Source organism: Acartia tonsa, chromosome 8, assembly GCF_053477335.1.
Source record: "Acartia tonsa isolate MP-2025a chromosome 8, ASM5347733v1, whole genome shotgun sequence".
In the NCBI taxonomy this organism is placed as follows: Eukaryota; Metazoa; Arthropoda; class Copepoda; order Calanoida; family Acartiidae; genus Acartia; species Acartia tonsa.
Window position 1 is genome coordinate 6,481,399 of NC_137267.1, and position 24,275 is coordinate 6,505,673.

General features: G+C 31.5%; 1 protein-coding gene across 1 annotated transcript in view; it reads right to left on the reverse strand.

The window, feature by feature from the left end:
* Window positions 1-589: 589 nt before the first annotated feature.
* The window catches only part of LOC145325879 (transcription factor JunB-like), a 43,312-nt gene continuing 19,626 nt past the window's right edge, over window positions 590-24,275 (reverse strand). Inside the window, exons 2-9 of the mRNA XM_080168857.1 lie at window positions 12,877-12,940; window positions 8,729-8,801; window positions 5,271-5,366; window positions 4,630-4,659; window positions 3,901-3,943; window positions 2,975-3,053; window positions 2,520-2,580; window positions 590-895 (exon numbers count right to left, since the gene is read on the reverse strand). Of these exons, the coding sequence (XP_080024983.1) occupies window positions 834-895; window positions 2,520-2,580; window positions 2,975-3,053; window positions 3,901-3,943; window positions 4,630-4,659; window positions 5,271-5,366; window positions 8,729-8,801; window positions 12,877-12,940 (508 nt within the window). The 3' untranslated portion in view covers window positions 590-833. The remainder of the gene's footprint in view (window positions 896-2,519; window positions 2,581-2,974; window positions 3,054-3,900; window positions 3,944-4,629; window positions 4,660-5,270; window positions 5,367-8,728; window positions 8,802-12,876; window positions 12,941-24,275) is intronic.

The following is a 24,275-nucleotide window of genomic DNA, read 5'->3' on the forward strand; positions in this document are numbered from 1 at the left end:
ATAATGGGATAAATTTTCTTCCCCTTTTTTTTCAACAAAAACAGCGTTTACACACCCATATAAATCGCTCTTCATGCCCCTATTTTAAGTAAGTTTCCCTAAGTCTGGAATATAAATGTTTGCATTTTTGGTTCTTTAAAAAAATCTTGAATATATAGAACACAATTATTTCTAATTTAAAATTACCAACTCTATTTGCTAAATGTTTAATAGCGAAGCTTTTCTATGATTAGGGTTGGTCCGTCCGTGGTGGTAAGCTCTTTTCATTAATTTAGACATGTTATATTTGTCCTGTCGATTTCAAACTTTACAAGATGGTTCCTATAACAGTTAGATACTATTAAGAAAGCAACTCTACATTCGTTACCAGAAAGTCCGTACGTCTATTTAAAACATGTTGATTTTTAACATTTTTAACAACATTTTTTAATGTGATATAATTATCCAATTCATTTTTAATTTTTGAATAATGATTTCTATTAAATCAAGGTATAATTTTATAAGCAAATCATCTGTATAATTAAGTCATAAAAATGTAAGTATGTCTTTTAACTATACAGTTCTAGACCTTCGTTTTTATGGATGTTGCAATCATTGTTTAATTTTAAAAAATAGAACATATAACAATATTTAATTAATGAAAATATTTAGTTGTAGAGTAGCTACGCCACTTTACCATATAAGAGATCTTTTTCAAGAAAGGCACTTTGTTAAACTGTTTATAAATACTGAAACGATAATTTTAAAGTCAATTTTATTTTGTATTTTCACTGGTTGATCTTCAAATTTTTGGATTTTTCACAATATTTTTTTTTGAAGTTTGACGACAAAAATTAAGATTTGCACGTTGAGTCCGGGCCATGATAAGACGACCTGTCCATTTTACATCCACTTGCTGAAAAAGAAAACAAGTATGACAAAATCCATAAAAGCGAAGCTCTGAAATGGAAGGACAAACGAACATTAACACTTGTAGATTGTCAGAACTGAATGATACTGTTTAAGGACATACTTACATTTTTGGGACTTGTTTATAGAGATGCTTCGCTTATAACATTGTACTTTGTTGTAATAGGAATCAGTTTTCAAAAAATCAGAAGAATCAAATTATTTTAACATTCAAAAATTTGTTGTCAAAAAAGTTAAAAATCGACATGTTTAAAATGGACGTACGGACATTCTGGTATTGTTTATATAGAGTTGCTACGCTTTCTTAATTGTACCTAAATCTTTTAGGAATCATCATGAAAAGTTTGGAATCGATAGGACAATTCTAACCTGTTTAAATTAACGAAAAGAGCTAACTCTATGTGACGGACGGACGGACGGACGGACCGACCCTAATTATAGAAAAGCCTCGCTTTTAAAAAGTAAGATTTATAAACATTTGTACATTGATTCGTTTTTCATAATTTTCTGCGGAAAGTGACATGAAATGCATTTAGGGTGTCCCATAGAGTAGTGGTTAGCGCACTGCTCTGTGGTTGGGAAAATCCGAGTTCAAGTCCCCTCATAGATATTGCACTTGGATGACAAATGCTGTTGCAATTTGTCAGAATATAATCACGCAACCTTCCCTGTGATGCCCTTAGGTTGTAAGGAGGGAGATTTGTAGGATGTTAGGATCCTACTTATCAAGCAACTGCAATCGTGCTTTCCCTCGTCCATGCTCCTCATTCATATGAGAGTGCCATTAATTAGGGTGGCTTAATATGGAACACCTGCCAAAACTCTAGGCCAGGGTGATGTAATAATTGAGTAGCTTCCACGAGAATTGCGGGTCAGCTTGTAATGTAACATAGAATACACTCAGCTGTGCGCGAAGCTTAACAATCTAGGATTGGTCAAAGGATTCTCACCTCCATTCTCCTCGTGCATCTGAATCCTAACTTCAGAGAATCAAGGCTACACACACACACACACACACATGAAATGCATTTGATTTAATACTGTTTTGTCGGCCCTAAGGGGACAAATTTCAATAACATTAGGATCAGCTTTTATACGTAAATGAATTTCATACCGGGAAATACTAGAAAAATGGGGTATAGTCCCTTTCGTAACATCGCACCTTATGAGGCGATTCTTCGTATTTTCACAGTAGCTTTTATCCTATTTCTAGCCCCTGTGGGGGGCTCTAACCATGCGGGAACAATTACCTAACACTGTGGGGCAATCATCTAACCCAATATAACCTAACCTAACCTAAAATAACCTATAAAAAGTCATTTTGAAAATACGACGAATCGCCCCATATGGGGCGATGTTACGAAAAGGACTATTCCCGAAAAATGTTATATCTACTTATATATATGGCATATTTCTTCTTTGTTAATATAATTTTAGCCAATTTTATAACTATTTTGCTTGGTTAACCTTCTATATAAAAAGAACTAAAACCAAGATACTAAACATTGCAATTTTCTCATTTTATTAATTTAGATAACAAATAAAATGTCATTCCGACAGCCAAAATTAGATTATAGAGTAGCTGTACTATAAATAAAAAAATATCTTACCCATGTGATCTTTTAATTGTTTGTCGAGATATTGTAATTCGTTCCTCAGCTTAGCTGCCTCCTAAAAAAGTTGAAAAATGTTGAAATAAGAGATGGCAACATCCATAAAAAGCAAAGCTCTTAAATAAAACGGTAGAACTTTCATACTTGTAGAGTGTCAAAACTTAAACAAAATTATATATAAACTTGTTGCAAAATTGCGTAAAAACAGAATTATATCTATTATAGAGTTGCTACAATTTCTAAATCGTACCTAACTACTGCAGGAATCACCATGCAAAGTTTGAAATCGATAGGACAATTCTAACATGCCTAAATCAACGAAAAAAAAGCTATCTGTCTCGGACGGACGTACGGACGGACCGACCCTAATTATAGAAAAGCTTCGCTTTCAAAAATAGATATATTGACAGATAGATTAATAGATACATTTATCCTTACTAACAAGGACAAACCTGTTCATAAGCATTCTTTTCGTTTTTCAGGTGTTCAACTTGTTCTTCTAGCTGCTGGATTCTCTCTATCTTTCTTTGCCTATAATACAAAACAAATATCAGAGCACAGTTTTTGAGTTATTTAATCTAATAATACTAAATTTAACAAATCTATAGTATAGATGTATATACAGACAACTATCTCTCTTCATTTTTCAAAGACCTCTTTCGTCTGCTTCTAAATTATTTTCTGCTAGTTCGCTGTGTGGTTGATTTTCAATGACCCTATAGAAAAGTTGCACAAGACGGTTTCGATGGGGAGATACAGTTATCTAACCCTTTCTCCCTCTAGTGTTTTACTCTAATGTGCGAAAGCCTTCCCCCTTACTCTATCCTCTCGGTGCATATGGCAATAGATTATGTTGTGAATTATATACCAAAAGGTAGAGAATAATTTAACTTTTGGAGGGCAGAGTAGAATGAAGCGCAAAGCGAGCAAAAAATACCCTTCCCCATCCATTACATTTACATTTGATTTGGGGAGTAAAAACCAAAATTTTGGTATGTAAAATGTCGTCAATATTCACCTTTTTTAGGTTGGGGGGGGAGGTAGGTTTGATAGGTATTTTTTTAGAGGGGCTGAAAATCAAATATTCATTTAGATATTGGAGGTTGATTCAAAAGAAATTCAAGCAGCATTTAGAATGCAGATATCTAAAGGGCCAATAAATTAATGTACATATCCAGTGATGATACACAAAATTATCACTTTTGCAGATTCCATTTAGCAGTTGAAACGTTTGGAATTGGATACTCAACTTAATGAACCAACCAATCGAAATTCAAAAAAACTTCTAAAAGTTGTTAGGCCAACGAATAAAGAAAACTTTGGGGACTATTGTGATAAACAGCACAATGTCCCCTCCCTCCCTGTCTAGAATGAGTACCTGCACTTCGAAGCTGCTATTCGGTTTCGTTCCCTTTTTCTCTCTGAAAAAAAAAACATTTAATGTTTTACTAACAAATCATAGAAATATTTTTGTAAAGAAAACAAGGATGACAACATCCATAAAATGGAAGCACTGACACAGTAGGCCAAACGGACATTAACACTTGTATAGTGTCAGAACTGAATAATCAGAATATAAATGTATAAGAGTCGAAGCAAAATTGTAAGTAAATTTGTTGAAAAACTGCTTGATACAGGATAATGTTTATGGACATACTTACATTTTTAGGACTTGATTATAGAGTTGCTTCGCTTAAAACATTATACTTTGTTGTCCCAGGAATCAATTTACCAAAAATCAGATCATTCTGACAATTAGATCACATAAAAAATTGTTGTTAAAAAAGTAGAAAAATAAACATGTTTAAAATGAACGTACGGACATTCTTGTAATGATTGTAGAGTTGCTACCCTTTCTAAATCGTACCTAACTACTACATGAATCACAATGCAAAGTTTGAAATCGATAGGCTAATTCTAACATGCCTAAATTAACGTAAAAAGATATCCGTTAAAGACGTACGGACAGACGGGCCGACCCTAATTATAGAAAAGCTTCGCTTTTAAAAAGTGATCAATTTCGAGACAAAATGCATTTTAAAAATTTTGAAGTTATATTAGGCATTGATTTTATCTATAAAGACTTTTTAGAGAAAGTAGTTCTTACCTATCTTAAACTTCTCAATTTGATCGTGATCTAAAAATAGAAACAATTTGAATCAAAAAAATAATGAAGTTAAAAAAAGGGCAAATTATAATTAAAAATATCTATCAAATTTTTATTTTGGAAGCAAAGCTATTTTACTGTTTGAAAGTTCATTTAATTAATTCTATAATACAAAGTAGTACGATGTCTTTCTGTCTGTCTGTCCGTCTGTCTGTCTGAAGATTAAGATCTCAGTAACCAGAAAACCGATTGGGCTCTACTCTTCAGGGAATATACCTACTGGTCCTGGGATGGTTTTAAGCTATTTTCTTGAGAAGTGCAACACCCCCCCCCGCCCCCCCCCCAAAAAAAAACCCATAAATTTTTATTTTCATTTTTAAATTTCAATAACACAAAAATAGGTTGATCAAACCTCATGGGGCAAAGCCCCTAGATGCTAGGGGCGAATCCGCTAGTTTCTTAATAAAGTGGTTCCTAGCTTACTTATCCTTTTATTAAAGTAACAGGATGTTTATGAGTGTTTACCGAACGATCTCGCTAACCGCTGAACTGCCCCTCAAAGATATATCGCCCCTTACAACCAACCCATTCACACTAAATGCCCCTGAGAGGCCTCTAGGGGCGTATACTGTGGATGTTACCTATATAGCTTGGGTGATTAAGAGGTGTTGCTGTATTGTGATGGGAGTTGATACCTTGATTCAAATAATCCATCGGCTCCGACTTTATCTCATCATCTAAATAAAATAATAGTTTAAAGTGGAAAGTGTCATGTGTGACTTAGGGACTAAGGTTTTTTTTCCCACTTTTCCTCTTATCCCTCCTTTTTAGACATAATTTTATGACGTCATACATGAAACTTTTCAGCGCTTCAATAATATTTATTGTTTGAACGCTTCATGTGGTAATGCAAGGGGGAAGGTGAAATTAAACTGAATTACAATTGCACTATAAACGCGTTTTCTTGTTTGCTAAGTTCCAAACTAATAGCGTTCAAACTTTTCAATCATTAATTTTCATTGTCTTATCCCTTAGGTTCCCTGGGTTATTAAGGCTTGAACATTATGTGTTGGCGCCTTATCTATAGCCTTAGATTTTATTTTCTTATCTAAATTAGAAAATAATTATTCTTTAAAAAACAAGGATGACAACATTTATAAAAGCGAAGTTCTGAAACATTAGAAAAAACAAACATTAACTTTTGTAGGGTGTCAAAACTGAATAATCAGAATATTAATGTATAAAAGTTTAAATAAAATCTAAGTAATTTTTTTGAAAAACTTTATAAATACAGGATAATGATTAAGGACATACCTACATTTTTAGGACTTGATTATAGAGATGCTACGCTTATAACATTGTACTTTGTTGTCCTAGGAATCAGTACTTCAAATATCAGATCAATTGAACGATATATTACATAAAAATATGCTGTTAAATATCAACATAGTTGCTACGCTTTCTAAATGCTACCCTACTACTACAGGAATCATCATGCAAAGTTTAAATCGATAGGAAAATTCTCACATGTCTAAATTAACGAAAAGAGCTAATCGTTACAGACTGACAGACTTACCGATCCTAATTATAGAAAAGCTTCGCTTTTAAACAGACTTAAGGCGGAAGGGATGTTTCACTAAACTGTACAAATTGTATGAATAAAACTTAGGGAAGTGATAATAGCAATTATGCTTATTCATACAATGTTGATGTTAAGTCATAATATTTAAATTTTGAAGCCTCTCAATAATTTGAATATATCACAAATCAAGAATAAGAGTATTCAAAACAAAAGTTTGAAACTACATATGCTACAAGACAAGCCTCTTATAGCTTTACTTATCTTAAGAAATTCAAACTACCCCTAACATTCTTACTTACACACAGAAAAACATTCATCCACTTTTTGAGCTAAAAATGTTATGTGCTTGTTTTTTATTGTGATACTTCCAAATATGTTTTATTTTTAGTTTTAAAAGGCTTCGCTGATATTTAACTTAATCCTACTTGTTTTGTCTCTTATGCATGACTCTTTCATCTGTTTATGTGTCAATTACAGTTTTAAATATCACGATTCACAGGGAGACCAGCAGAGGCGTGCGAACATAATTTTGGGTGGGTGCAGGGGGGAATTAAAAGTAAAAGAATACATAGGACATAACCCTGTAACGATTTTGTAGTAGTTCGTCTTTGAAATCAGCTAATAGCGTCGAAATTATAAACATAGCCAAGTCCCTGCGATAGAACGGAAAGGAATTCGCTAGCAGATAAAAAGGGTCTCAGCCACCTGAGGCCAGAAGTTGTCTGGATTATACATCTAGACTTATACTATTATTGCGGGGGATGGATTTACTCAAATAAATCGCAATGGGTATTTTCATCATGCAAAGTTTACAGTAAATTTTATCTTTTCTAAAAAAAAGAAGGGGGAAATCAACTTAAAACAAGGATGACAACATCCATAAGTAGCGAAGCACAAAATTTTTTGGATGGGAATACGTAGAAGTAGATTTAAAGTGTATTTATTAAAATCAATAATAGATTTATTGGATAAAATAAATACGAAACCTTGTTTTATTTTGTATGATGAAGACGGTTAAAGTAAATTACATTCTAGATGCCTATAACAATGGGAAAAATATTTTGAAACTGTTAATGCAAAAAAGTTTTAAAATTGTACCAAAAATGCCAAAGATAAAAATAGCCAAAAACCTGCTAAAAGGCAGTTTGGCCGCCATTGTTTCTTTTCTTAAAACGCCAGAAATTTAGTTTTAATATCTTTAACTGAAAAATTTATGAAAATTGGACCATAAACACCAAAGATATGGGTAAAAATGTGAAAAATATAAAAATAGCCAAAAACCTGCAAAAAGGCAGTCTGACTGTCATTGTTTTTTTTTTCAAACGACAGGAAACTTAATTTTGATATCTTTAACTGAAAAAATTTCGAAAATCGGACCATAAACACCAAAGATATGGGGAAAATTTGGAAAATATAAAAAATAGCCTAAAACCTGCTAAAAAGCAGTCCGACCGCCATTGATGTTTTATAGTTAATTGTGCTCCTTATTGATGGGAATGTTGTCAAAAAATTTCAGCTCTCTATCTTTTATAGGAGCCGAGAAAATCACGTTTCCCCCAATTCATTAATTACGGACGGACAGACGGACGGACAGACGGACAGACGGACGGACAGACGGACGGACGGACATTGTGAATTATAGAGTAGCTTCGCTACTAAAAATAAACGGCTATCGCTCGATCATTTAATACCTTGGGATTTAAATATCCATTTATGCTAAATTTTGTTTGCTTAAATAACTCATTTAAAACCGCTTTAAAAAAAATATTGTTGGTTAAATGACACACATGAATATAACCAGAATTTTGTTAATAATTATATAAATGTATTTATTATTACTTGGATCTTACACCTAATTATTATATTCTCTAATTAAGTGAAACTTGTAGCTGGCCAAAATAACGACCACCCATTTCATCCACGTACATTCTATTTATATTTAATATGATATTTTTCAATTTTCCTCGTTTTTTGATATAATTGTTTTATACTAACAACAAAGGAAGTTCTGTAAGAATGAATTAAGCTGTCAAAATTATTGAATTGATTTTTTGTGCATGTATACTGTGTCTGATTATTTAATTTCAGCATAAAATGTAAAAAGCTGTTTTTTTGTTAAAGAATATATAAAAGAAGACGATATTTACAGAAACAAGACTTTAAACAATCATTATAGATCTGTTAGTCAAACATGCTTCAATGTCTGTTTTAGAAAGACGCATCATGTAAAATTATTTATTTAAAAATTTTATTAAATTCACCAAACCTCTCAATTCTTATTTTTATATCATACAAATCAAACTATTGAGTATAAAGAGGGACAAGGGAATGATATTCTGACAAACAATTCTAAAGGAAATTTTCCCCAAAACCCCCTTCCTCCCCTTCTTTCCCACCCCTCATCAGTTATATGAGAAAAAAATATACTTCCACATACTTTATAAGGTTTCGTGATTTTTTTGTAGAATTGATTGTTAGAATAGCTACCCCTGAGTACAATTATAAGTTAATTATTACCTAAATGTGAGTAAGAGAATCCTGTGGTTTGAATTTGGTTGAATGCTTCCACCGACTCGGGCATGTAGGGGTCCTAAAATAGATAAGAATATAGAGTTGCTCCGATTTTGCACCCCTTATAGTAAAATCTTATTGATTCCTCTGAGAAAATGGTCTAAATGTTGAATAACTACAAAGAAACTATTATTTTAATACCCCCTCTATTATTGTTGAAATCATATTATCTAAAGCAGTAAGCGTTTTTTCTCTGTCCCGAAGGATCTCGCTAACCGCTGAACCGATATTGTTCTCCTCTACAGTAAAACTTCTTATAGGTCCTGGGAAGGTTTTAAACTATTTTTGGTAGGGTGTCTAAACCCCCTTCCCCCCCCCCCAATTTTTTTATTCTTTTGAAACTCAAATTTAAAATGGGTTGAGGTCGACTTTTCCCCCTCCTACCTTAAGTGCCCCTAGAGGCTTCTAGTGGGCGTAGCCGCTAGTAATAGATATTGAAATAAGGAGGAGGAGTAAGTTTTTATTTTGTTTGTTTATTACTCTAGGTCAGGTTAGGGTTAGTTACATTATATACTGGTAGCCCACAGGGTTAGGACAACAGAGGTTTTTTGATCTGGTATTATGAATAGAAAAAAATGCCTACCCCCTTTTTTAAAATTTATTTAAAATAACGGGGGATCGTTATGGGAGCTTAACGACACAATAAAAACTGTCCCGAATTTGTATTAATTTTGAGGAACACGACTCCAGTTACGTCATATTTTTCTTTCCCGCAAAGGGAAGGGGGAAAGAAAAAAAAGGGAAGGGGGGAAGAAAAAAGAGATGGGAGAATAGGGGATTTTCCCCATCTCTTTTGAAGAGATTTTCTTCCCCCCTTCCCTTTTTCGGGAAAGAAAAATATGACGTCACTGGAGTCGTGTTCCTCAAAATTAATACAAATTCGGGACAGTTTTTATTGTGTCGAGCTTAACAGGCACTAATTATTTCTTCAGTTGTCCTTTCGCAGTCCATAGAATGATAAAACAAACAAAGAACATATTTTTAAAATTGGCCAATGATGAATTTTTTTTTTGGACAAAATTGGACATATTAAATTTTTATCTCTGCAATATATTATATAGTACTAGCGGATTCGCCTCTAGCTTCTAGGGGCTCTGACCCAATAGATAATTTTAAAAAAATTAAGTACCTCTGGAGCTGTTACAACTAATTTCAAATAATTTTTAAAAAATTTAAGAGATTTTTTTTTTTGAGGGGTTTAGAGGTGTCCTACCCCCCCTAGAAAATACAATCGGTTCAGTGGTTACCGAGATCTTAAGGGACGGATATACAGACGGACAGATGGTCAAACTGACCCAATCATTCCTTAAAAAAGGAAATTATAGCAAAATAACACATTAATTCATCTAACGGACGAACTGATTGAGAATACGAGACATAGAGTAGCTTTATTATTATCAAGGGATGACAACAGCCATAGAAGCAAAGCACTGAAACGGTATGACAACCGAACATTAACCCTTGTAAAGTGTCAGAACTGAATATACAAAATATGAATATATAAGTTTTGACAAAATTATACGTAAATTTATTGCAAAACTTCTAAAATACAGAATTCTGTTTAAGGACATACTGACATTTTTAGTATAGAGAAGCTTCCCTCAAAATATTGTACCTTATTGTACTAGAAATCAGTAATCCAAAAATCAGATCAATCTGATGATTTTATCACATAAAAATTTGTTGTTAAAAAAGTTAAAAATCAACATGATTAAAATGGACGTACTGACATTCTGGTAACGATTATAGAGCTTTCTAAATCGTATCTAACTACTACAGGAATCACCATGCAAGGTTTAAAATCAATAGTACAATTCTAACATGCCTAAATTAACGAAAAAAGCTTTCTGTCTTGGACTTACGAACGGACGGACTGACCGACCATGATTATAGAAACGCTTCGCTTTTAATAATGGCTAAAATATCCAAACAATAGTTCTTTTACGACTTTAGAATATTTAGGGTTTTCAAATATAATAAAAATATTTAAAATAAAAATGTGTCTGCATACGTTTGTTTGATATTTCTTTAATGTCACATAGCATACAATATCTTTTATATTCATTTCTGAGCATTAGAGGATTTTTATTCAACAGTCACGATTCTATTTAAATCTGAGAGTAAGGGGATTGGAAAACTTTATTTTAATTCTTCTTTTTATATTTGGTTCAAAAATAATTTTAATAATTATTTTCCTTATAATAAAGTAACAGGATGTGTGTATGTCTGTCTGTCTGTACCGAAGGATCTCGCTAACCGCTGAACCGAGCGGGTTCTTCTTAACGGGGTAGCTTCTAATAGGTCCCGGGAAGGTTGATAACTATTTTGTGGGATGGTACCACCAACCTCCCAAGAGAAATCACAACAAAATCGAAATTTTTAAAAATAATTGAGAGACTTGAACGTAAATGAAGAAATTTCGTAGAGACTTGAACATAATGAAGTGAGAAAAAAACATTTAATATGCCACTAGAGGCCTCTAGGGGCGTAGCCGCTAGTTCTTTTAAATAGTAAACAATCCTATTATATAAATTAGTAAGGTTTTTCTGTCTGAAACTTAGAATTTTAAGAACTACTGACATGATTGAGTTCTCTACTCTAGAGAAGCTTCACATAGTTCCTGGGATATTTTTTATCTTCGAATACTGAGCATCTAGTAGCTAGGGGCGCAGCCACTAGCCGATTTTCACAGTTCCAGAGAAACATATCCTAAAGCCTTTTTTTAATCAATGACAAGTTTTCCCTAAAAAAACAACACTCATACATCCAGCTACTTTTCTTTAAAAGAGGCATTTAATTAAATCAATATCTACTAGTAACTAATAGTATAGTTAAACCTGATTTTTAAATATTCCACTTACTCTTATTATTGAATTATAGTTCTTGGTTTTCAAAATAATTTTGTATTTTTTTTGGTATCCCTTTATCTATGAAAATGACTTAAATATGATGAGTTTTATGAATAGACCATTGCACATCCCTACCCCTATTTTTAAATGCTAAACAGTAAACATCTCTAAAAGCGACTGTGTCTTTCTTACTTACTAGCGACTACGCCCCTAGATGCCTCTAGTAGCGCTTAAAATGTTTGTTTTTTATGTTTTTCAAGTCTCTACGATACCTATATATGTTGCGTTCAAGTATCTACAATACCTATCTGTGTTACGTTGAAGTCTCTGTGCGTGAAAAAATCTGTGGTACCCTCACCCAAAATAGTTATAAACCGTCCAAGGACCTATGAGAAGCTAACCTGTAAAGGAGAGCCCGATCGGTTCAGTGGTTAGCGAGATCCTTCTACTTTGTATTATTGATTGAGTCAAAGTGTGCATTTGATTCATAGATTGTAATAAAAGGTCTCGAGGTTTTATCCTTTAAATTAAATCTATTGTCGATTTCTTTGAAATCGCATACTGACTTAAGCAAACTTTTTGGAAAAAAAATATTATTTATGCAAATTTTAAATTAGGTTAGTTTAAGTAAACATAAGATTCTTACAAGGATAGTAGCCAATAGAGGAACGTGGAGCCCCGCAACACTTAATAGTTATTTCTCGCATCGTATTACAAACAGCTTTCCGCGGATAAAGAATGTACAATTATAAGATTAAAACCAGTTTTTTTAGCTCCGAGGTGCCGATTGTACATTTTATATTCGTAGAAAGCTGTATATTATACGATGCTAGACATAGTTTTTTCTTATGGATGAGAACCGGTTCCTATCCACCGGATTCGAATGAATACGAGAAAACTTATTTCTTCTTTTTCTTTAAAAATAGATTTTAACGGGTTGTGTAAGATCCAACTTTAAAAATAGTTCAAAGCATAAATTTAATTCTTTAATTATATGTTTTTGCTCATATGTCTAAAACTCATATACCGATTTAAGACAATTATCAACACATTTAACGCAAAAATGGCAGTATAAGTTATTTAGCGTATCGTATTATAGACAGTTTTTCACAGATAATTAAATGAAAAATTTTAAGATTAAAACCATTTTATTTCAATATTCGTAAAAAAATGTCTGTAATACGATGCTATACATGAATTTTCAGTATGGCTGAAAACAGGTTCTAATCCAGCGGATAAGCTTACCTTATAGTAGCCCTGGTCTGAGTAGATGTGTTGGGGAGGCTCATAGTAAGAACAAGTTGGAATCCTAGAACAAAAAATAATCATTCTGTTTTAACAATAAATTTATAGTACAGATGTATAGCCAAAAAGCTACCTGGATCCCCCTTTTAAGAACCTTTTTCGTCCGCTAGTAAATTATTTCCACTCTTTTGTAGCGATTTGGCTGTGTTAATATTCCCGACGCTATTCGTTGATTTTCAAAGGCCCAATTGAAAGTTGGCACTTGGACCTTGGGAAGGGGACATACAGTTTTTCAACCCCTTCTCCCTCTAGTGCTTTACTGAGTTGTCTTAATTTTTAACATAGACGATCCTTATCAGTGGCGTGCACAGCAATTCATCAGGTTGGTGTTAAATCATTGCATTAGGGGAAAAAAACAGAGAATGTTGGTCTTTCTAATTTTTAATTTTGAGGTAGGTGTTGCACACCCCCATACCTCACGCCAATGATTCTTAAAATAGACAAAGTTTTTAAAAGCGAAGCTTTTCTATAATTAGGGTCGGTCAGTCCGTCCGTACATCCGAACAAGATAGTTAGCTTTTATTCGTTAATTTAGGCATGTTAGAATTGTCCTATCGATTTCAAAGTTTGCATGGTGATTCCTTTAGTAGTTAGGTATAATTTAGAAAGCATAACAACTCTATAATCATAACAAGATATCCGTACGTCCATTTTAAACATGTTTTTTTTTTTTACTTTTTTAACAACAAATTTTTTTATGATCTAATCATCCGATTGATCTGATTTTTGGTATGTTGATTCCTGGGACAACAAAGTATAATGTTATAAGTAAAGCAATTCTATAATCAAGTCCTAAAATGTAAGAATGTCCATAAACATTATTCTGTATCAAGCAGTTTTTCAACAAATTTACTCACAATTTTGCTCCGATTCTTATACATTTATATTCTGATTATTCAGTTATGACACTGTATAAGTGTTAATGTCCGTTTGTCCTACCGTTTCAGTGCTTCGCTTTTATGGATGTTGTCATCCTTGTTTTTATAATAGTATGAAATTTTTATGTAGGGATAGGGCAGTAGACTATAAATTAAAGTTGTGAACAAAGTTTATAGACAAGTTCTCTTATTCGAAGGCTGAAACATTTTGATTTAAATTTGCACTCTCCAAACTTTTAAATCAATAATTTTGATCCACCACCATTGGGGTTCGTACAACAATTTATCGTGAATTGTCTTAACCCCGAAATTCTTTGAAAATAATCAGTAAAATAAAAACCGAAGGATTAGTTATTTCTCGCATTTTATTATAAACGGCTTTCCGCGGATATAGAATGTACAATTATGAGATTAAAACTATTTTTTTAGCCCCAAGGTGCCGAAGGCACCGGCTACAAAAACTGGTTTTAATCTTATGATTGTACATTTTTATATTCGTAGAAAGCTGGATATAATCAATGCTAGACATAGTTTTTTCGTATGGATGAGAACCGGTTCCTATCCACCGGATTCGAATGAATACGAGAAAAAATTATATTTTCCATATTTAAAAAAAAACGAAAGAAAGAAAATATAACAAAAAGTAAATTAAAAACTAAGTGTGAAAATATGAAAAAGGTAACAAAAACACAAAGATTAGTATTATAAAAATTATTCAGTAAAAATGGAATTGGTAAAAAGATTGTCAGCTAGCAAATTGCTTTTTTTCCCGTAGCGACTCGGCTGTGTTAATATTTCCGATGCTATTGGCGAACATTCAGCTATTTAAACCCTTCCCCTTCTATTCTTTTACTTTAATTATTTAATCATCATAAAGAGTTACTAATATCAACTACCCCCTTATCCCCCAAATGCAATAAATGAATTTAACTTGATTTAATTTGTTTGGGGTCCTAAAACATAGCCTAAAGCCTGCCCAGGAATAAAATAATACCTTTCAAAAGATGACTTAAGTTTTTAATAATGCCTATAAAAATTACGTTATACTGGCCTACCATTTGTCAATTAAAATGTATACTAGCATGCCATTGGTAATTTAGTCTGTATATTGGCTATTATTGGCTATATTGTATGACGTCATTTTTCAGGCCCCATAAACATAATAATATGTTAGGTGAACCATTAGACACCTATATGTTATATCGAACTGAAGAATCTAGAATTTTTAAACTTTATTATCTATCTATTTACCCTTTAAAAAAATGATGATGAAAAAAAGAAAATTGATTTAATCATATCTATCATTTTCCAACACAGCAAATTGTCAACTGGTTTCCTAGATTTTTTATATCACAAATCACAGTAAAATATGAGTCTTAAGAAGCTTCTTAACGTACTGTTAAATTATTGTACTTTAAGACCTCAGGGATGACCGCAAATTGTTCTCTGTTTCTTTATAAAAAAAAACAACAAAATTTGAAAGGTCATCAATTGAACTGTGAAATGACGATTTAATCTTTTAATAAGGAAAATTAGGAAAATAATATAGGCCCAAAATTTGAGGGTGAGAGAGAGAGAGAGAGAGAGAGAGATAAAGAGAGAGATAGAAAGAAAGAGAAAGATAGAGATAGAAGGAAAACTAGAAAGAGAAAGACAGAGGGAGAAAGAAAGAGAGAAGGAGAGGGAAATATAACTAAGAAATAATTTACAGTTACAGATGATACAGACAAAAAGATAGGCAGAATATAAGTCAATATTCAAGTAGTTCTACGTAATTTCAAGTAGTTCTACGTAATTTTATCAAACTGATAAGATGTGCTTTAGCACATAGTGCCCGAAAACCCCTAACCCTGCGGGGCTGCCCAGTAACCTAACCAAACCTTACCTATAAAAAACAATTAATTTCAATATATTACAAAAATAAGGTGAGGTTATCAGTGTTTAACAAGGTACTTTGTGAGAAAACACCAGTTTTCTAATTATCTAATTTAGATTTTTGCTATTATTCTTTTTCCTTTTGTCCTTGATTATTATTTAAATACATATATTACTTTGAAGCCGGCTGTGAAAAAAAGTGGCTTCGAAAAAGAGAGAATATATGCTATTAAGTAAAATTTCTTAGTATTTATATAGTAAAACTCCATATATAAAATTGCAGCCGGCTTCAAGATTTTTTGAAATTTTAGTGATTTTTTCACATATATTTTTTCAATAAATTCCTTTGATTAATTACCATTCTCAGATTTCGAGGAAAATGAAATTTTTTTTAAATAAGGGAAAATCAATAAAAATAAATTTTTCAAATTATTAAGTTAAAAAATCACTAAACTTGTCATGATCGCTTCTAGTTTGGTTGGAGTTTACCTAAAATGAATCTTTGAACCATTAAACACAACTTTCTTGTTTATTGACCAATTTCAACCAATTTTTTTTTCATTCACCTGGATATTCATTGGAGATTCCAAATCTGATATCGTACTTTACCTAAAATGACTATTTGAACCATTAAATCCAACTTTCTTGTTTATTTACCAATTTTAACATTTTTTTTTCCTTGTACCTGGATATTAATTGGAGATTACAAATCTGATATCGTAGTTTACCTAGAATGACTCTCTGAACCACTAAACTCAAATTACTTGTTTATGGACTGATTTCAACAAAAAAATTTCTTTTACCAAGAAAATCATCTACCTATCTATCTATCTAACGGACTATCTATCTATCTATCTAACGGACTATCTATCTATCTATCTATCTATCTATCTATCTATCTATCTATCTATCTATCTATCTATCTATCTATCTATCTATCTATCTATCTATCAATCTATCTAATGGACTATCTATCTATCTATTTATCTATCTATCAATCTATCTAATGGACTATCTATCTATCTATCTATCTATCTATCTATCTATCTATCTATCTATCTATCTATCTAACGGACTATCTATCTATCTATCTATTTTCTATCTATCTATCTAACGGACTATCTATCTATCTATCTATCTAACGAACTATCTATCAATCTAACGGACTATCTATCTATCTAACGGACTATCTATCTATCTAACGGACTATCTATCTATCTAACGGACTATCTATCTATCTATCTAAGAGTTAAGACTCTAGGGGCTAGGTGTCGCTTCGGGTACTAGACCTCCATGCACCTTGAAACATACATGCAATACTTATGATTGCGTTGTAAAGCGTCCATTCACCCATCAGACAACCAACTCTCTGAGATGCACGATCTTTGTCTGAGAAGTCCCAACTGTGCATGGTAGCGAGTTGCGCCTGTTTTGGGCCAAGGCATTCCCCACACTCTAACTACGTCGCGCATCTGACATAGTAGCAGTAGGAACCATTTAGTTATGACGCGGTGTCGGACCGAGATTCGAACCTATCACCTTCCCGACGATGAGCGGATGCGCTGCGTGTTGAGCCACGGTCGCGGGTTATCTATCTATCTAACGGACTATCTATCTATCTATCTAACGGACTATCTATCTATCTATCTATCTAACGGACTATCTATCTATCTATCCATCTATCTATCTAGCTAGCTTACTAACTATCTATTTATCCATTAAACGGACTATCTATCTATCTTTCTATGTATCTATATTTCGATTTTTCTATCTCTCACAGCCCCCGGGATAATTGTAAAATGCTAAATCTTTTTAAGAAAGTAACATATGTCTGTTAGTGTGTAGCATAAGATCTCGATAACTGCTCAACCAATATAAGTTTAATAAATTAATAAGAAATTGAAAGTAAGATATTTAACAAATTGTTGTTTTAAACTCAAATATTTATTGCCAAGTGTCCCTTCATAACTACAAAACTTCTAGCTGTTGTAAAGTAATGAAAAGGGTACATTGAAAAAAAATATTTTGGTTTCTTGTGTTATAGACAGAACATGGAAAGGCTAAGTTCTAAAATACGGGTGAAGCAAAAGGTAGTGTACGTTTGTGCTGTTTTGTCAACCACACTGTTTTAAAGTTTTAAAGACACACAACAAATGTCAAGTTTAATCGTTCAATGTTTCCTGTTACCCAATAAAAAATATTCTTACACAAAAGTGTTTCTTATAATAATAGAAATATCTATAAATATTTCTATCAAATATTATTTTCAAGGAATCTTAATGATGTCATTGGGTGGTTTTGATTACTGCCTTCCCACTCCCTTAGACCTTTGTCTGAAAGTCTTAACTATGTATGGCAATGATACAAATGTATTTTTAATTCAACAATTATATGCTTAAGAAAGTAAATGTATTATCCTAAAGTAAATGTTTCCCTATCCCTTTTAAAAACATATCTTTAGCTATTTTTCATACATGAAAAACTTTTCAAAATCTGTTAAAAATAAATAAAAATCAAAATTTAAATAAATACAAAAAAATGAGTATTATGCTTTAATTAATTAACGTGGGATAAAAGGTCATAAAAACATTTCACACACTCCCCGGGGGACTTTTCCTAAAGAATATTCATGGATGAAGTTAACAGTAAAGTGACCAGAAATAAATATCCAATACTTGGTAACAACATTTTTATTACAATTAGTTAAATTTTTAAAAGAAGAATTATGTATCTATATTTCTGGGTAAAATAGCCTTAAACCTGTTCTGGTCTAAATTAAAGATTCATGAAATAAAATATAGTTTATACCTTTCGTCATAAAAATACCAAAATCTTTCTCTTGTATTTTTTTCCTTTTTTCTTGAATTATTTGATACTAAAACACAAAATGAAACGTGTGAAAAAAGGGATAGGGAGGATAAAATAATCCTCAACATTGACAAACAACATTTCCAATAATGATAAACTAAATTACCCCTTCTGCACATTAAAATAAATTGTTAAAAGTTTGATACAATCATATAAAAAATCAATAAAAATACCCAAAGTTTTGAGTCAACAAACAAATAACGTAGTTAGAAAGCTTTGGGTACCAGTGAAAAATGTAGCCCATTGTCCACATCATCCCTGAAATATCAATACATGGGGCCAAAGGACATTTCCAAGAACTATGTTCTAAAAATAAAGTAAAAAGTAATATAGTATCTGTATGTTTTAGCTATGAAATTTTTGTTATGTTAGAAAAATGGATTATAAAGTTTGATATTCCATTTTCAAGATATTTTGTTTCAAACAAAAAACTTTAATTTTTTTATTAATAGAACCTGCACTTTCAAGAGATTGTGTTCAAAAAAAGCATTAAACCATTGTTATAGTATACATACAAAAAAAATCACATTTAATTATGATAAAAGTTGTATTACTGTATAATTTGGGCGCTGCTACTTGTTGGTCTTTTGTAGTGATTGTCTTTTGTAGAGTTGGTCTTTTGTAGCAACGCCATAATTTGTATTTATAAAACATCTAATTTTAAAATCATTTATTTATCTTTATTTTCCTGCCAAAACTGTTCCATATTTGTTAAATTTTTATTTCTATTTGAACTTAACTTAAACATTTTTCTTATCATCCAATTATAGGATACTTTTTTTGAGGAAAATTAGCGCAGCAACTCTACTTTATTTCAGCTTTATTCAAATAGTGGCCATACATACTCAGTACAGGCTTCCCTACATCTAGAGATTTACTTTTTTATTAAAGAAGCGCAGCTACTAAAAACTTTTGCTGCAGATACAAATATTTCCACTTACTTTTGTTTATTATCTAATTATCTAAGACTAAATATATTTTTTAAAGATTAAGATCTAAGTTCAAGTGAGATTTGCTACAATTAAACAAACTGTAAGAAAAGAAGTTTTGAAATTATGGATAATTTTGAATGTAATCACTCCTTTAACTGCCCCCCCCCCCCTTCTCTTTGGAGGGTTGTGATTCCATTCAGAAAAGACCTATAAAAGCAACATTGTGAAAGAGAACTAATGGTCCAGTGGTTAGCAAGATTCTTGGTACAAACAGGCAGAAAGACAAACTCATACGCACAGTCACAATGTTACTCTAATCTAATTTAAGAATAGTTACCAACAAAGTAAAATTGTTAAAAGCGAAGCTTTTCTATAATTAGGGTCGGTCAGTCCATACGTCCGTCCGTAACAGATATCTTTTTTCTGTAATTTAGGCATGTTAGTATTTTCCAATTTATTCCTGTAGTAGTTAGGTACGATTTAGAAAGCGTAGTAACTCTATAATTACTACCAGAATGTCCGTACGTCCATTTTAAACATGTTGATTTTTTACTTTTTTAACAACAAACTTTTATGTGAACTAAGTATCCGATTGATCTGATTTTTGGTATACTGATTCTTGGGACAAATAAGTACAATACCATAAGCGAAGCAACTCTATAAAAATGTAAGTATGTCCATAAACATTATCCTGTATCAAGCCGTTTTTCAACAAATTTACTTAAAATTTTTCTTCGACTCTTATATATTTATATTCTGATTATTCAGTTCAGAGTCAGACACTATACAAGCGTTAATGTCCGTTTGTCCTTCCATTTCAGTGCTTCACTTTAATGAATGTTGTCATCCTTGTTATAATGAAAACCTATAGAATATGCTTTGTTTCTATCTATCTATTTATTTAGCTACATGTCTAACTATCTACAATCTATATTTTGGTCCAACGGAATCTCTGCTTCTGCATGGAGTTAAATATAATTCTTTTTTTTAAAGGGGTAGTTGCACGAAATGCCTTTAAATTCTAATTTATTGAACTGCATAATTTTTCCTGTTCAATGGTTTAAATTTACATTTATAGGGCATACATTTGAAAGAATTTTAATATTCTACCATGCAGTTTAAAAATATTAGGACTTAAAATAGTATTTTTGTGATATATGTTATTTATATAACTGGCTATATTCATAAAAAAAAACAGCATGACGACTAATTTCGTTATGTCTAATAGGGTTATTTACTGTAATACAATATTATATATGGTATACTTGTAACTTTTGCTTGAAATCAATTTTCATGCAACTATCCCTGTAAGTTGATATATCTATGGATCTCAAGAGATAAGACAATGGACTATAGATAATAATAAACTAAATTTCCATTTCTGTAGAACAAAAATTAAGGTGGGAATTAACTAAATCAATCAAAATACCTATCTAGGCTATCTATCTACCTATCTATCTTTTAACTATACAGGGTGTTTTTTTAATAGGACAAAAGTATTGCTTAATATAACCCATTTGCCATTGACAGAAATTAATAATCTATATCTTCATTTCTTTACTGGGTTGGGGCAATTTGTATAAGAAAAAAATATTTAGCGATTTTAAACAAATTATGCCTTATACCTATTATTGGAAGATTTTTGGATCATGACCAATTTAAAGAATGTGCAAAAATGTGTATATTTTTAAAATTCAAATTGCGCGGCTTGTGTTAATAGTAGAAAAATGTTATGCATATCGTTAGAATCGTCATAAACTCTAGTTTTTGGGTGTTTAAGAAATATTCCTGTGCTACGTATAGTTTAGGAGCTACGTGGTAAAATATCCCAACTTACTTAAAACTTTTCAACCTTTCTCATATTTTCCAACGTAGCTTCTATAATACAAATAGCATGAATATAATACATATATTTCCAAAAACTAGAGTATATGAAAATTCTAACGGTATGCATAACATTTTTCTACTATTAACAGAAGCCGCGCAATTTGATTTTAAAAAATGCACGCATTTTTGCACATTCTTTAAATTGGTAATGATCCAAAAATCTTACAATAATAGGTACTTTGGAAAAACCGGTTTTTAAGGCATAATTTGTTAAAAATCGCTAAATATTTTTTTATATACAAATTCCCCCAACCCAATGAAGAAATTAAAATATAGATTATTAATTCTGTCAATGGCAAATGGGTTATATTAAGCAATACTTTTGTCCTATTAAAAAAAACACCCTGTATATAATAAGCTAAAATAAATTTGGGTACTGATTGGTTGGTAATGCTCAACAGGCACAAAACGCATAAAAACATTTGTAAATAAAAAACTATATGATAAAAATAATTCCAACTGATGTAAAAAATGTGCTTTGTTACTTTTTATTATTTTTCATGTAAAAAAATACAAGAATAGTTATTTCTCGTATCGTATTATAAACGGCTTTCCGCGGATATAGAATGTACAATTATAAGATTAAAACTAGTTTTTTAGCCCCGTGGTGCCGAAGGCACCGGCTAAAAAAACTAGTTTTAATCTTATGATTGTACATTTCTATAATCGTAGAAAACTGGATATAATACGATGCTAGACATAGTTTTTTTGTATTCATGAGAACCGGTTCCTATCCACCGGATTCAAATGAATACGAGAAAACAATATACAATAATTAAAACATGATCATTTACTCTCTCGTGTACTTTTACCACGCATTGTTGCACTTTTCAGCCAAATATTTTCATTAGGTTTGGTTAAAATGATTGATTTACCTTAAAACTTCACTTGTCTGTCTACCACACTCATTGTTAAATTAAGCATTTATGAATTAGGTGCTTTAAATTAGGTGTTTTGTCCCCACCCCCTCCCTAGCTTGCAGGAGTGACTTCACTTGTTTCACTAATTAGAGAAGAATTGTTAAGATAAAGATATCAATTACAAAAAGGCATCCAGCATAAAACTTATCACATATTCTCTCTCTATTTTTATGGCCACTGAATTAATCTGTTCTAAAATTTACTGTTTGTCCATTAGACTATAAAAGTTGGAAAGATTTTTAATCAATATAATAGATTTGAAATCTGCATAAAATTTTAAGGATTTTTTATAAAATTCGTTTTTTATATAATTCTTTATTTAAAGGCGCAAATACGATTTAAGTTAATAAATTTTGACCAATAGGATAGCTGGATTGGAAACTACCTACGCTCTAATTGGTTGAATGATGTACGTCACTTAAGCTTCTCCAATCAGAGCGCAGATAGTTTTCAATCCACCAATCACAGATCTCAAAATTATTTAACTTAATTTGTATTTGCGCCTTTAAATAAAGAATTATGTAAAAAACTAATTTTATAAAAAATCCTTAAAATTTTATGCAGATTTCAAATCTATTATATTGATTAAAAATCTTTCCAACTTTTATAGTCTATTGTCCATCCAAGAGTGTTGGTTCTTTGCTATTAATGGGGATTGTCAACCTTGTTTTTATTATGAAATATACAATTGAATGTTTAGCAAAATTAAGACAATGGACAATAAATTGATATACATACATACATCCCCAACTATGATAAACAAAATTCCCCCTTCTGTAGATTGAAATGTTTGTATTCTTCTAGTTTTAAACCACCCATTCGAAACCTACTTCTTCACAGCCAGCCCCCTCCCCTCTTATTTAATTTTTGAAAAATTTTCTTCTACGCTGGTACCTAACGTTTTTATAAGAATGTCATCTCATTTGTCAGGGAGGGATGCAAAATATTGGTGTAACTTTGTATATGTATGGAAACCATGAAATGAATAGAAAAATATCTGTTTTCATACTTTTATTTTTATTCATTGGTTGTAAGATAAAACAAGGATGACAACATCCGTAAGTAGCAAAGCACAAAAAATCATGGGAATACGTAATCAAGAAAAGATTTATTGGAGAAAATAAACACATATTTTGTAAAATGATGACGTTCAAAGTAATTTACATAAAAGATGCTCATAACAATGGGAAAAATAATTTTTAAACGGATTTCCCAAATAAGTTTTAAAATTGGACCAAAAACACCAAAGATATCGGGAAATATGTAAAACATATTAAAATAGCCAAAAACCTGCTAAAAGGCAGTCTGACCGCCATGGATGTTTTCTTAAAACGACAGGAAATTTGATTTCTATATCCTTAACTTAAAAAATTTGGAAAATCGGACTATATACATTAGATTATTCATTGGTTGTATGATAAAACAAGGATTACAAAATCCATAAGTAGCGAAGCACAAAAAATCATTGGAATACGTAATCAAGAATAGATTTATTGGAGAAAATAAACACATATTTTGTATAATGATGACGGTCAAAGTAAATTACATAAAAGATGCTCATAACAATGGGAAAAATTATTTTGATATGGATATCCCCAAAAAATTGGACCAAAAACACCAAAGATATCGGGAAATATGTAAAACATTTTAAAATAGCCAAAAACCTGCAAAAAGGCAGTCTGGATGTCATGGTTGTTTTCTTTAAATGGCAGGAAATTTAATTTGATATCTATAACTGAAAATTTTTAGAAATCGGACCAGAAACACCAAAGGTATGGAGAAAAATGTGAAAAATACAAAAATAGCCCAAAACCTGCTTAATGGCAGTCTGACTGTCATAGTTGTTTTTTTAAACGACAGGAAATTTAGTTGATATCTATAACTGAAAAATTTTCGAAATCGGACCATAAACACCAAAGATATGGAGAAAAATGAGAAAAAAACAAAAAATAGCCTAAAACCTGCTAAAAAGCAGTCCA